The sequence below is a fragment of the Phodopus roborovskii genome, unplaced genomic scaffold, assembly GCF_943737965.1.
Source record: "Phodopus roborovskii unplaced genomic scaffold, PHOROB, whole genome shotgun sequence".
Lineage (NCBI taxonomy): Eukaryota > Metazoa > Chordata > Mammalia > Rodentia > Cricetidae > Phodopus > Phodopus roborovskii.
This window is the reverse complement of record NW_026126461.1, coordinates 6,250,382-6,264,239: the sequence shown is the minus strand read 5'-3', so window position 1 is coordinate 6,264,239 and position 13,858 is coordinate 6,250,382. Positions and strand designations below refer to the sequence as shown.

At 57.0% G+C, this 13,858-nt stretch overlaps 1 protein-coding gene across 1 annotated transcript in view; it reads right to left on the bottom strand.

The window, feature by feature from the left end:
• Gpc1 (glypican 1) overlaps nt 1-7,652 on the bottom strand; it is a 28,581-nt gene extending 20,929 nt beyond the window's left edge. Inside the window, exon 1 of the mRNA XM_051190809.1 lies at nt 7,178-7,652. Coding sequence (XP_051046766.1) covers nt 7,178-7,343 — 166 coding nt within the window. The 5' untranslated portion in view covers nt 7,344-7,652. The remainder of the gene's footprint in view (nt 1-7,177) is intronic.
• Nucleotides 7,653-13,858: the final 6,206 nt, after the last annotated feature.

Sequence of the window (13,858 nt, the reverse complement as noted above, 5' to 3'; positions counted from 1 at the left end):
AGGAAGGATGGCCACTCACAGATCACAGCCTGGGATGTGATCCACAGCTGTCCTTAACGGCTAGGAATACTACTAAAGTGTTTCCGAGGCTACAGTGAGCCAGGACAGCTCATGGGGAGGTGGGCCACCAGCACCTTCCAGTCTCACATCTAGTAGTTGCAACTCAAACACACCACCTTCATGTGTGACCGGGGACCACAATGCTGCAGTCTGGGGATCACTGGATTTGGAAGGTCCTGGAAGCCCCAACTGAATTTCTCACTAGAACTTAAATGTGTTCAGTAAGGACTGAAGAGAAAAACGTCTTGCGCCTTCCAGCCTGGCCAGTTTTCCACTGTCCCTCAGGAGGAGGCAGGCCAATTTGGCTCAGGCATCTGTGACCAGGGAAGGGCTAACTCTGACCTTAAGATCTACTTGGGTGTGGCCAGCTGAGGATGGGCCGAGCTTGCGCCTCTGTCTGCTCAGCCAGCTAGCCAAGACAATGTGTCCTCACATGGCCCCGGAGGACCCATACCCTCCAAACCTGATCCTCCCAGTGCAGGCTTCTGATGCCGGGGTCCTCTGTCCCTTCTTGTACCTGAGGGAGTCTGAGGCTTGAGAACCAGATCACCCTATGATCTTACCCTTGCTGCTTGGCCACTACTCTCAGCACTTATGGGACCGGCCTGCCTGAAGGTCTCCTGTGCTTCATTCACAGTGTAAGTGCACCCTCAGCCGGGACCCACATAGGCACTTGCCAAGTCTGGGCTGGGACAGTGACTTACTCAGAACGGGAGCTGGTTAGTGCATCAGACCCCTCCCCAGTGAGGAGGCTCTGCCCTGGACTCCATCTCTGGGTCTTAGTTTCACATGTGCAGGAGCTTCTTCCTGAGCAACCTAGACGCAGGCCCTTGCATCGGCCAGTGGCCAACTGAGCTCACTTCACCCACAGCAGGGTGACCTTCCACTTCACCCACCTGTAGTGCCCACATGAAGACACAGCAGGGTGACCTTCTGGAACTGGCCTGTAGGTCCAGTTCACAGAGGGTTTGGGCTCTGCCTATGTTTTCCTCTGTCACGGCCCTGGCTTCCTAGGGTGGGGGGAGGTTGGGCAGATGGCCAGGGAGCAAGACTGATGGAGCCCCCAGAGGCTGCCCTGTCACCTGGCCAAGTCCCCAGAATCTGGGGAGCACTCTGCACAAATGAGCAGCGGCCTGTTTGGCTGGCCCTTGCCCCAGGGGAGGCGGCCTGCTTGGCACACTGTGGGGCTCTCCACCAAACCCAGGCTGTCCCACCCTTTGCTCCTCTGCTGTCCTCAGAGAAGCTGCCCGAGGGTTGGGCCTCCTACCTGGCTCACAGCTGGCCTGTCTGAGGTACACGAGTACTACTGACTGCCAGCCAGCCAGTTAGCCAGGGGTCTTCAGGCCACAGCCTCATTACCCATCCACCCTGGTTCTGTGACATACCACAGAGACATGTCACTGGTGTGCAGCTACAGTTCTGGCCACTGATAGAGCATTGTCAGACCTAGAATATCAGAGCACCCTGGCCTGTCACCTGACAGGTGCTTCAGGGAGGCGGGGCAAGGGGCAAGCGGGGAGAGTTATGACTCTGTACCTGAGAGCCCAGGGTTTTGCAGCCTGGGACGGAAATGCCCAATAAGCACTGAGAATGAGATTTAAGTATCATGGTGTCATTCCTTGATGAACTGGGCCCCAAAACTTGTATGTGGAAGTATGACTCCCTCACCCAAATTCAAGAAGGTAATTTTATTTGGGTATGAGGTCACAGCAGACGTTAACTATTACGAGCATTTGAGCAGGCCCTAACCCAAGGTGACTGTGTGTTTTTATAGGGAGTTTAGAGTAGACACATGGGAGATGCTAGGTGAAGATGAAGGCATGAGTTTACAAGCCAGGGGCACCAGCAAATGTCAGGATGCTGGGTGCATGCTTTCTCTCACTACAGAAGGGAAAGACCCTGCCTGGTGCCTGGGCTCCAGGCTCTCAGTATCCCAAACCATGAGGCAATAAACTAATTGTCCGCAGTTACATTTTTATTTATTTATTTATTTATTTTGCTGTGCTTTGGTACCGTGGCTCTGGGAAAGGGATATGCTGACAATTTCTAGGGCTGTTCCTCTGCTTGGCAGTTAGGGAGAACTGAGTATCCACCACATGAATGGACCTAAGGCCTGCTCAGGTGAGATTCAAAGTAGGAGTGGATGTGCCTGTCAGGAAACATTGGGAACAATAGTGGCTGGCACAAGTGGCCCTAGGTGGGCACAGCAGGGTCTAGGGTCATGTGCCAGAGGAATAAGCCGCCAGTGGGAGGTAATGCTGAGGGCATAGGCAAAGGAGGTTAAGGCTGGCTGGTCCCTAACGGAGTCATCAATGAGGTGGCATTGTGTTCCTCTCACTCTCAAGAGTTTCCCTGGCAGTAGGTGGCGATGGAGAACTAAGAGACCTAGGCACCCCGTCTCACCCCTGGCTGCCCTGTGCTCTCGCCTAGAGCAGCAGTCTCCTTGCGGGGTGGGAGTGTGGGTACAGCTGAGTCCCAGGGAGGGAGGGCCATATCAACCGAGGGGACCGTGTCTCCACACCCTCACACAGGAGGCTGCCCAGGCCTTCTCCTACACCACCGAGAAGGGCTGCCAGTAGGGCATCAGTGAGGTGCTCGGTCATGGGGTAGGAGTCACCAGCTTGGAGCCACTAAAGATGAATAGCATCCTACACCACATGACTGTGCCCATAGCTATGTTAGGTCAAGGCTGGGCAGAGACTGTAGCTCTGGGCGGCCCTCAGCTTAGGTTCTGACATAGGAAAGACCCTGAAACCATTCTGGACTCAGCCTGAAGAGGACAGTTTGGCTTAGGGAAAAGCCCACCTTTCCCTGTCCATGTCTCACTCCACAAGTGACAGCTGTATTTCAGGAACCACGGTATAAAGAGAAGATGTGTCCGTATAGAGGCTAAACCTACCTGGTTCTAAAGCTCAGCCCTGCTGCTTGGCATGCATGCCAGTATATCCCCAATGCTTGGGGGTGGGCAGGGGCTTCCAGGGCCAGGGGCAGGCCTGTCACTAGCGGCTTGCACTAGCAGTAGTCTAGGACCACTATCACTGGCAGACCTACCTGCCATCTTCCTTGGCTTGCCTTGTGTCCAGGGCATCTGTCTGTCTGCTATTATTTTGGGACTTAGCTCCATGTAGATTAGCTTGCCTCTCCCAGTTGCTGACAATCTGGCAGTTGTGGTGGGGGTCCTGCCTTTGACTATTGAGAAGCACAACCAGGGTACCACACTCCGGGACCACCTGTGTCACATGCCTGGAGCCTTGGAAGTCATTCCGGCCAGTTAAAAGGATTTCTAGACCCTAAGAAACAGAGTACAGAATGCAGCTGTGAGGGCCCCCCCCCCACCAGGCCTGCATTGCAAAATAGGTCTCTAAGCTGAGAGAGCATGAGGCTCCTAGAACACAGAGCCTGGGTAAAGGAGGTCTGCTCTGGCTTTACTGAGGTATAGCTGCCAGCACAGGCTTTGGAATTAGCCAGACAGTGCCCTAAGAAAGGTATGTGGCCTCTCTGGCTTGGATGTCCTCCTCTGTCCAGATGTACACACGGGTGCTCTCATGAAGTGCTCACTGAACGGTTGTGGAAATGTGTCTTTGGAGCCCAGTCCCCATAAAATCTCCCAGCTGATGGACACCATCAACTGAGCAGTTGTGTTGACTCTACAGAAAGCTCCTGGGGACCGAGAGAGGGTGTTTCCATGGAGAAGCAGGATGGCCTGTCCAGCTTGGGAGCTTCCATACTACAGCAAGGACCCAGGTCATTGCATCACACACACGGCCCTGCTGGATCATGGCTCCCTTGGGCACACAGAAGCCCGGCCGCTGTGCTGGGGATGATGAAAGTCAAGCTCCCAGCAGCACATCAGGGGATGCGGACCACCTTGGGTTTTGCACTGAGCCACAAAGGGGGTGTCTCTTCCTGGGCCGGATAGGCCACACAGAAACTTCTGGTCCAGAGTGGGGAATGCGCCAGTGACTTGAGAGCCACGAACCTCAAGTGAGGGAGAAATTCTGTTGGTTTCTGGAGAAAGCCAGACAACTCTTTCTAAGAGGTGGGAAGGGCCCCCAGGCCCAAGGACCTCAGATTCTCAACTACTATTGTATAGAAGGCCAGAGCCCACATAGGGAACTAAGAGTTTTGCTGGGGTTTAGGGGATACTTAGTGTGTATCTGGTATAAGGTGTCCACCCCCGCTGGCAGGCAAGCAGCAGGAACACCGACTCTGGGGCACAGGAGAAGATCGGCAGTTCTGAGTTTTTCTGATGTCCAGCCCCCACTTCTGCCCAGGCTGGAGACCTAAGGAAGGCCGCCTTTTCTCTGCCAAGGCCTTGTTCATCCTCTATCCCCAGGCTGCAGTACAGTGGTCGTGAAGCAGGAGAAGGACGTGTCTGTCTATAGTTGTTCACTGAGAACCTACTTGGGGTCAGTGGCCTGGATAGGCTTTGTGGTGACAACAGAGACCAAGTAGGGGTGGTCCTTGATCCTAGAGGCCAAAGTGGACATCCTGGTACCATACTAACCATATGGGGTGCACTTAGAAACACTCACGTCCCAGAATAGTCCTGCCAGTCAAGAGAGCCTTGCTTGATCATGGCTGTGATTCAGCAGTGGGCTCCTAGCAACTTCACCCAGACCTTGCTCCACTGCGGGGCCCCAGCATGGCGGGAGGGCACCACCATAGTGGCTACCTCCTCCGGCTGCTTCTTATCTATGTTCCCTGGACACACCACCCAGAAAAACAAACAGTGCCTTAAGGAAATCATTCCCTCTGATAGGGTGCCGTTTGATAAGAGCCAAGTCTCCTGTTAACTGCTATTTCTGGCCCCCAAGACAGGGGCAGGAAAGGCCATCCATGTGCCCATGGGCCACCCTTCCTCTCTCTCAACCACCCACTGATCCCCAGTAGAACCTCAGCAGGTATCTAGCTCCCAGGGGATCACCATACTCCTTAGAGGAGAGCACTCTTTGGAAGGCTGGGAGTCTAGATCAGGACTGCAGGAAAAGGCTCAGAGGATTTAGAGCTCTAGGGAGGGCTGTGCCATCAGGGGCCACCAGAGGGCGCCTGGTCCTTAGAGTCCAGGTCTGGAGGCACAGAACCAGACAGGACCCTGAGCTTGGCTGCCCCTTGGGCTCTGGCTATCCCAGAGGCCACCTGCTTCTCTCAGTCTCATCAGTGCCCTGGGGCTAGTACAAACTCTCTCTCCCACTGTGAGGGCTGTGAGGTGCAGCCCAAGGGGGTCCAGGGAAGTGTGGCAGCAGTTCTGAGGCGCACCAATGAGGAAGAACACGGTCCCCAGCCTTGCATGCCAATAAGTGGAGTGACCCTGAACAGACACTGGGCCCCAAGTGGAATGTCATTCTGCAGAGCCCTCAAACATCCCAGCTGGATGGACACTACCCACAGCTGACACAGACATCACCACATTTTGTTTGTCTTGCTTTCCTAACTCCCACATTGGCCAACCCCAGGGCAGCAAGACCCAGAATCTCTGGAAGGGCCACACCTCTGCCTCTTTAATTTGCCCTCCTGGTGCCCTTGCCACTGCCCACACTGCCAGTCCCTGCCTCCCTGGGCGCAGTAGCTGTGGGTGGGTACATGCTTAAGAAGGTCCCCAAGAGGTCACTAAGACAGGTGGGTCTGGCCATGCCATGGGAAGCTGTAGGCTGGAAGGTGTCAGACTGGTGTGTGTGCGGAGCTGGAGTCTGGCAAGGATGCTCGGATTTAAGTTCCTATTTATGTGTGTTTGGAGGAGGGGAAAGCAGGGCACCTTCTGCTGCCAGACACCCGGGTGGACAGGGCCCAGAGAAGTGCAGGAGGTGTGGCCTTGACATAGCAGGGCTGTCTGCAGAGAAAGGCATAGAAAGGCCTGTACTAGGGGTATTTGTGGGGGAACTACCCAAAAGACTGAGGTCAAAAGCAAGGTATCCGTGGGTTCTGTCTCTCCCCAGAGCCTGGCGACTTACTACCACTCCCAAGCAAGGTAAGGCCACAGGCTATCCACTCTGGGTGACACTCTTGATGTCCCTCATCCAGAACGCCTGGGGTGCCTGCCGCTTGAGCTTGGCTTCTAGCTGCAAGCCCCTTCACTTTCAGAACCCTACTGCAGGAATTCCCTGCTCACCAAGGCCCTGGTGTTGCACTTCTCCGGGAAAGCTCCACACTCATTTAAGGGTGAAGCCTGGGGCTGGGGAGGTCCTTAGGACATCTCATCGGCGCTCCAAGCTCATAAAGATTCGGTTCCCAGAGCTCCTGAGGCAGCAGGGAAGGGAAGGGAAGGGAAGGGAGGGGAAGAGCTGCTCCCAGCAGCTGCAGGGCCGAGGCCGCCGCCAGGAGGGCCGCTCTTCTTACAAAGAGATGACAAGGCCCCTGGGCGGGATCCAAGACGCCGACCACCTGCAGCTGGGCTCATAGCTCCAGGCGGCCCCAAGTGCCCGGCCCGACCACGAGTGCGCAAGGGCCGGGGCGCTGGCGGGCACAATTCTTGTGTAGGAATCCCTGCGAGCCCTGGGGTCGCCTGAAGCCCACAGCGGGCTCACATTTCCTTGGAATTCAGGCTTTCAGGATAGGATCTCCTCCCATGAATCCCACTTTGGCTGCTCCTGCCGCGCGTGGACCCGCGGGAATTCCTAAGTAGAACCTTGACGCCTCTGGGAGAGGTCCGCATAGAGAAGTTCCTAGCCCGCTGCCACCGGGAGCTGTGCCCCGACAGACCGCCCCACAGCTACCGCTTGCCCCGCCACAAGGGCGGCAGGCACGCTGCTCCGGAGCTGGGATTGTCGCCCCACCGGCACACTGGGCCAAGCCAGGGGCTGAAGACACCCAGTTCCAACCCTGACCCGAAGGGAGTGCACCGCGCTGGGGTCCACTCGTCCCTAGCCGGGCCAGAACTGCGCTAAAGGGAAGGGAGTCCAGAGCACAGCGACTGGGAACTGGGAAGCAACAGAGCGGATCAGAGCTCAGAGGCGAGGGCCGCGGGGTACAGAGCAGTTGAGGCGCAGGAGGCCACTCCAAGTCTAGGTGGCGGGTTCTGGCGCCCGGGGCTAGCTGCGGCGCGCGGGTCAGGGGCCCAGAGCAGATCTCCTGAGTGCTGGGGTCCGGAGCCCCCGGACACTGCCGCGCCCTTACTCACCGGAGATCTCTGCCTGGGGCACGTCGCTCAGGCTAAAGCCTTTGGCCCCGTAGATCTGACGGACTTCGCTGCAGCTCCTGCTCTTGCTGCCGGGGTCCCCGCGGACGCAGGCGACCAGCGCGGCGATCGCGCACAGCAGCCACCATCCTCTGGCCCGGAGCTCCATGGCGGGGGCCCCGTGGCTCCCTGGCCGTCCGCGCGCGCCTCCCTCGCTCCCGGCCGGCCGGCCCGTTCAGCCCAGTCTGCGAAGGGCAGAGCCAAGGTCCCGGCGCGCGCGGCGGCTCGTGGTCCAGAGGCGGCGGCGGCGGTGGCGGCCGAGGAGGCGGAGACAACAAAAGCCGGCTGCGACTGCGGCGCGAGGCGCGAGGCGCGCGAGGTCCAGGCGCTCAGTCGGGCCGCCCAGAGCGCGGCGGGCGAACGCGCAGTCCCGGCTCAGCGCCTCCCCCGCCGCCCGGCCGGCCCCACGGCGGCCGCGGAGAGGGGCAGGGAGGGGCGGGGAGCGCGGGCGGGAAGAGGGGAGCGCCCGGGCGGGGCTAGGCGGGGCGGGGCGGGGCGCGGCTGGGGGCACGATCGGGGCGCACCGGGCGCTCCTTTGCTCTCGGGAAGGAGGGGGAGGCGTGCGGGCCCTTCCAGTCCACGCGTTGTGCTCGGTTGCTGGGCAGGAGAGAGGGAGAGAGGGAGGGAGGGAGGGAGGGGGAGCCAGGAATGCAAAGCCGAGTCCAGGGTCCCCGAAGGTGCCTCCCCCAAAGCCCGGCACTCAGGGCGGAGGCACCACCTGTGGGGGCGGGGGCGGGGCGGGGCGGGGCGGGGGACCGCTGAGGCAGGGCTTCCCTCGCCGGACGTGACATCACGTCTTCCCCCGACCAATCAGGGGTTTCCCCGCCCCCTGCCGAATTCGGCACCCCTTTGCTCCTCTCCATCCTTCAGGGTACCGGTTTTCTTTCTCAGCGCTTACACCACTGTCCTGGTCCCTCTCTTTTCCCTGCTCACCTGCAATCCCCCCCCATCCTCCATGTGCCCTTTCTAGCCGCTTCTGCACGGCTCCAATTCTCATCTGAGATGTTTTTGGAGGAGGGTGTGGGGGGCTGAAGGCGGGAAACTGGCCAAAAACTAGCCTTCACCAGCTCAGGTGACTTATAAGTTGCAGATTGTCAGCGCGTGTTTCAGTCCCCTCTTTAGGTGCTCCAGCGACAAAAGCAACGGGCTTGGATGCAGGGTGGCAGATGACCTCTGGAAAGGAGTGGAGTTGGGAGACTATGCCGGGCAGCTCAACCCCAGACGTGTTGTGGAGGACAGACCGTCAGCTGCCAAGCAGAGCTGCAGGGGTGATGGGGGAGGAGGGGAGGGTGCCTGGCACCCTACCTGGGGGCTGGTGGTGAGGTGTGGAGTTTCTTGCTCCGCTGCTGCCAGTGCCAGTGTCCCTCCTGCTTTTCTCTCTGCCCCGTAGGTAAAGGCCCCAGAGGCCATCATAGCTGAGGTCAGACTGTGAACCCAGATACCTAATCTGGAAATGGAGAGAAAGCAAACAAACTGGTTCACTTGGATGAGTGTCATAAGATAACGCCTATGTGACGAAGAGTCTGGGGCTCTTGGATTCAGCTGGGTCAGGACCCATGGGTTTGTGACAACACCCCTAATCACCCATGCCTCAGGATGCCCCTCCCATCAGGGTTCCTAAACTGTCCGGCTGGCTGTCATCTCAGGAGGCTGGGTTTTCTACCCTAACTCCCAGTGAAATGACCCTGTCATCCATGCATACAGCCTTTACTTGAGAGCAGCAATGGAGACACAGTCTAGGAGAGCAGATCTCCTTATACCCTTGCACTGAAACACCTTCCCTGACTCACCAAGCCCTGTGCCCTGCATGCTGAGGCCTGCTCCTTCTTGTCCTGGCCTGGCCAGGCCAGCTTGGGCCCCATATGGGGCCCTTGCACCTGACCCAGGCTTCTGCTTGCTTTATGTGCCCTCCATGTGGTCCGGCCTCCCACTATGTGCCTGGGTATTAGGGGGTAGCCTCTTGTGGCCTGGGAATCAACTCAGGGTTAAACCTGGATGAGGCTCAATGGAGGCCCATGTGTGACCGATCACCATCACCATTGCATGCCTCTTTGTAACTTGACCAGTCTAGATAACTCTTCAGGGCAGGTCTCTAGGATATGATGGCCCTTTCTATGGCCCTGGCTCAGGTGATGCCCTGTGTAGGGTGTTTATCTCTTCTAGGTTTATCTCTTCTTATCAGTCTACCTGCAAAAGTGCAGCCTAGCACCTTCCCTCGGGTTACAGTACTGGAAGCCAAGACCTTCCCCCAAGAGGGATGCTTCTTCCCACACCGGATTCTCCATAACCTTGAGGGACCAGGTGTGTGAGCAGCTCAGGGTCTGCTGTGGAACTGATCGAGGAAGCCATAGGGCAGCATGCAAGGGCTGGCGGGTCCCCAGGAACCTCCCCTCCCTTGCAGGGTAGGGCACCCAGAATGGCAGTGGCCTTGCTGCTCCCAGGGAGGGGCCATTGGATGTGTATGTCACACCAAGGTTAAGTTTCTATTCTCACTTTTACTGACCAGGACACTTGACTAAAGTGGCAGAAAGCTACCCTAGAGTCTAGTTAGGTGGCACCTGAGCTAACTCAGCCTTGTGTAAAAGGAAACAGGCTTGAGACCCACCACTCACCAGCTGCTTGGTAGACCCAGCTCACAACAGAGCATCCATCTCCTCTGGGGGTGGAAGTTCTTACCATAACATCTGGAATATACCGAACGTGCAGGAAGCAAGTTGCCCGTTACTAGGTGCTGTCTTTAGAGTTCACAGAGGGAGATACTGTGAGGATCTGCTAGTATCTCAGCTCATGTCCAGGACAGAGTTTAAGCCAAGGGGCAGGGAAGGACACGGGCATTCTAGTCCTCTCAGCTAGGTAGGCAGGGCCTGTCCGAGCCTTGGTGATAAAGAGCAAGGAGGCAGGCAAGGAATAGCTGTCCAGGCAGCAGAAGCTGAGGGGGCCGCATGGCAGGGGGTCTCGGCTGAAACTGCCCAGATGCAGTCAAGGTGACGAGGCCGCAGAGGAAACCGAGAGATGACTGCCCACCCTCCAACCCACCCTGCTCAGTGCTTCTTCTGTTCAGCTGTCCTCACACATGCTGCCTGCTTCCTTGCTGCCCACAACCTACCGAGGAGGAGGAGTGGTCACAATTTAGAATAAATTCCTGGGAGAGGAGAGGTCTTGCATCCCAAAGCACTAGCTGCTGGAACCTCTTCATTCCTGAGATGAGAGCTGCACCCACCAGGCCCTGCCTTACTTGCCTCTGGGCTCTTGGCTGCAGAGATGTAGTCACTTATGAGGCACAGCTTAGCTGTCCCTCAGCTAGTCCATGGCATAGCTTGGCACAAGTACACCTAGGACATTGGATGCCAAACACTGGCTGGTGGGGCTACCTCCTGTGGCAGTGGGAATGGGGTTACAATGAGAGATTTTGGAAGGATGGATACTGCTGGGGCCACTGTATGCAGGGCACACAGGGATGCCTTGGGGTCCTTTCCTGCCCAAAGTATGGTATGGATGTGAGACAGAAGGCAGAAAATGAATCGAAAGGGGGAACTGTATTCTCCCAAGCCAGATGAAGCTAAGACCTGTGTTTCTGTTGTTTCAGAGTGTGGAGCTGATGAGAGGGGACAACAGAGGGCTTGGTCCCAACCTCCCAGTTTCCATGAGAGTCCTGAAGGGATCTGGGGGTGAGGGTGTTGAGCCCAACTGCTCCAAGGGACATGGGGACAGGCTGGAGATCTGCTGGTTCCTAGCAGGCCTACTGTCCCCCCCTTTCCTGTGATTTGGCACTGCCTCCCCCAGCTGGCAGAACCAACATGTTTCATGTTCTCTTTGGCTTCGTGATCATCTTTCAGTGGCTCCAAAAGTAGCTTCCATAGAGACAGCAGTCAGTCAAAGCCACCATCTGTTAACAGGTGCGGAGGGGTGCTAGCAGGCAGCAGGGGTCGGAGGCATGGGCTAGCGACAGGTGATGGCACTTTGGCCTCTTAGGAGGTGGTGTGGTACCTGGGGAATATGGGGAACCTAGGGTGCTGACATCTCTGTAGGGACCCCACCCTGGGGGGGCACCCAGAGAAAAGAAGCAGATGCTGTAAGGGGGCTGGCGAGAGAAAAGTGACCCCTAGGGGCAGGTGACGGCATGGCGTAGCAGGGGATCCCCATAGCTGCCTCCCTAGGGATATTTCAGCCAATAGCATGAGAGTTCCTGCGGGAAGGAAGGAAGGAAGATCCGGAGTGCAGAGTCAGGAGAGCTGCGCTCCTCCCTCCCCCTTTGCTGCAGGGAGCACTGCAGTGTTCACTCTCTCCATGGCTGGGGGAGATGCGGTCCCGTTACTGTTAGGTCAGGATGACATCCGGAGTTTCACACGGGGTCTCAGACCAAGAGATCCCCTGTGTGGGCTTTAGGAGGTAGGCTGATGTTTCCCCCTTTACTCCAACAATAAAGAAGTCCCTGCAAAGTCCTCTTGGTCCTAGATCAGGTACCCAGTACAGAGCCTCAAGTCTGAGTTCCAAAGCTGCCCTTGCTTCCAGGACTCGGGGGGCCTGCTGGAGTAGGCATGGGTATACAGGATTGAGACAGCATTGGCACATTCTGCTCAAGGGTGGTCCTGCCTGTACTCACCCCGTGCCTGCCCCAAACCCCTGCCTGCGGGCACTCCACATCAAGGCAGCACGTTGGCAGCTGTTCGGCTCTGCCGAATCCCAGGTCCCTTTGATCAGCCGGAAGTCTGGGCATGTCTCCGTACCCAGGCCAGCAGAAAGAAGGCCTGCTCAGACGAGGCTGGGCCACCCATACGGGCGGCAGCTATGCCCTGCAGAAGTCCACTTCTGTCTCTGTCGGAGTGCCCCAGCAGGAGATGTCCCCAGACTCTGGGCCCTGCTGTCCTTGTAGCCCTGGAGCTGTTTTTCTGCCTTGCTGCCCTGACTCTGGGACAGGTGTCACTGAGGAGAGAGGAAGCTTGGACATGAGTGCCCGGTCAGGTCTGATGTGTTTGGATAAAGCTCTCTGTGTGGCTGATAGGGGCAGAGAAACCAGTGTGCTGCTAATCTCAGGGCCCTGCACAGTAGGAGCTATCGTCCTGGACTCAGCTGCTGCCCTGCCTTTACGTGGCTTCTGCCTCCCTCCCCGGAAACTCTTCTACTTAGACAGCTACCAGCTTCTGGTCTGTTCTGCAGTCCATGCAGCCTGGCTGTTCTTTTTGTGAAACCAGCTTCAATCAGAAGTCTGCGGGGACTCTGCCTGCAGAGCAGAGCTCAGAGCCCTGAGTGCAGGTGACAGCAGCCACATGAGCCTTGTCCGTGCCCCCAGAAGGGCATTTCTCCTGGGCCAGGTACTCTACCTGCCACTCTCAGATTGAAGCTTCTCTGTTGACATTGAGGCTTCATGGGCGTTTCCACCTCCAGAGGCTTGGAACCGAAGGGCTTTGTAGTCATATAGGTAGAGCTCCTGAACCCTCAAGAGGTGCGGAGGCCTTCTTGCCTCTAGAATTCTTGCCTCTTGGGTGATGGGCGTGGCTCTCAAGCTGACCTAGATCCAGAGCTAATTCTGTTTTCCAAACATCAACTTCCAGGGTGAGGCCAATTTTTTGTTTTGTTCTGTTTTGGTGTTTTTAAGGCAAGGCTTACCTGTATAGTCCTCGGACTTTCTCATGTAGCACACCCGTCACCTATTTGGATGCTCCACCGGTGTTTAAAGTGTGGCCTAGAGAGTCTGGGCATATTGCTTCAGGGTAGGTAGGTCAGGGCCAGGGTGCGTCAAAGGCCCCTGTGGATTCCCAGGTGCTCTCGGCCTGCTCTGTGCTGTTCTTTTGTTACAGTTTCAGGTTAAAGCTGGAGGGGGGTGGTGGTCCCGCATGGGGGTCCCGAGCGGTAAGGGACCACGTGGGAGAGCATAGCAGGTTCCATAGCAGGTGAGGGTGACCGAGGTGGAGGGAATAACACACCAGGAAGATAGAGCTTAAATAGTTTATTTAGGAAGGGGAGTGAGGGGGAGGGGAAGAGACATAGAGACACCAGAAACAGGAGAGAGAGGGAGGGAGGGAGGGAGGGAGGAGCTGGAAAGAGGGCAAACAGCAAGCAGAGAAAGCAAAGGAGAGCGTAAGTGGGCGGGGTCTGTCTTGTAAAGGGGTCCTTTACTCCTGCCTGCAGACCAGTACTCATGGAACCTGGGCTGACCAGAGTACTGCCCGAGGGCATCTGCCAGATGTCAGGGGCAGGCCAGCTTAATGCCTGAATCCTTACACTTTGGGCAAGACCATTTACCAACTCGAGTCTAATAGGAACCCCCTGCCACATCATCTGGAAAGCGTCCCTATCAGGCTTTTGTGTACATCCATAGTTACGTTCTAACTCTACTAAAGTAGATGCTATGTGGCAGCTATGCAGAGACACGACCACACCAAACAGCGAGGAAGAGGGAGGTCTCTGCCTTCCTCATGGTTATTCCAGACATTGCTGGCCCTGGTGAGGTTGCTATAGGGCTCCCAGCTGTTGCTCCTAGGGAAGAGTTACGACAGAGCTGAACTGGACAAGGGTCAGTGGTTTGTTTGACAGAGCACCTTATCTACCGGCCATGAAAAGCAGAGGGTAAGAGTGGACATCCACCTCCCTCTGGAGTGAGGAGCCACAGGCCTGGTGGGAGGT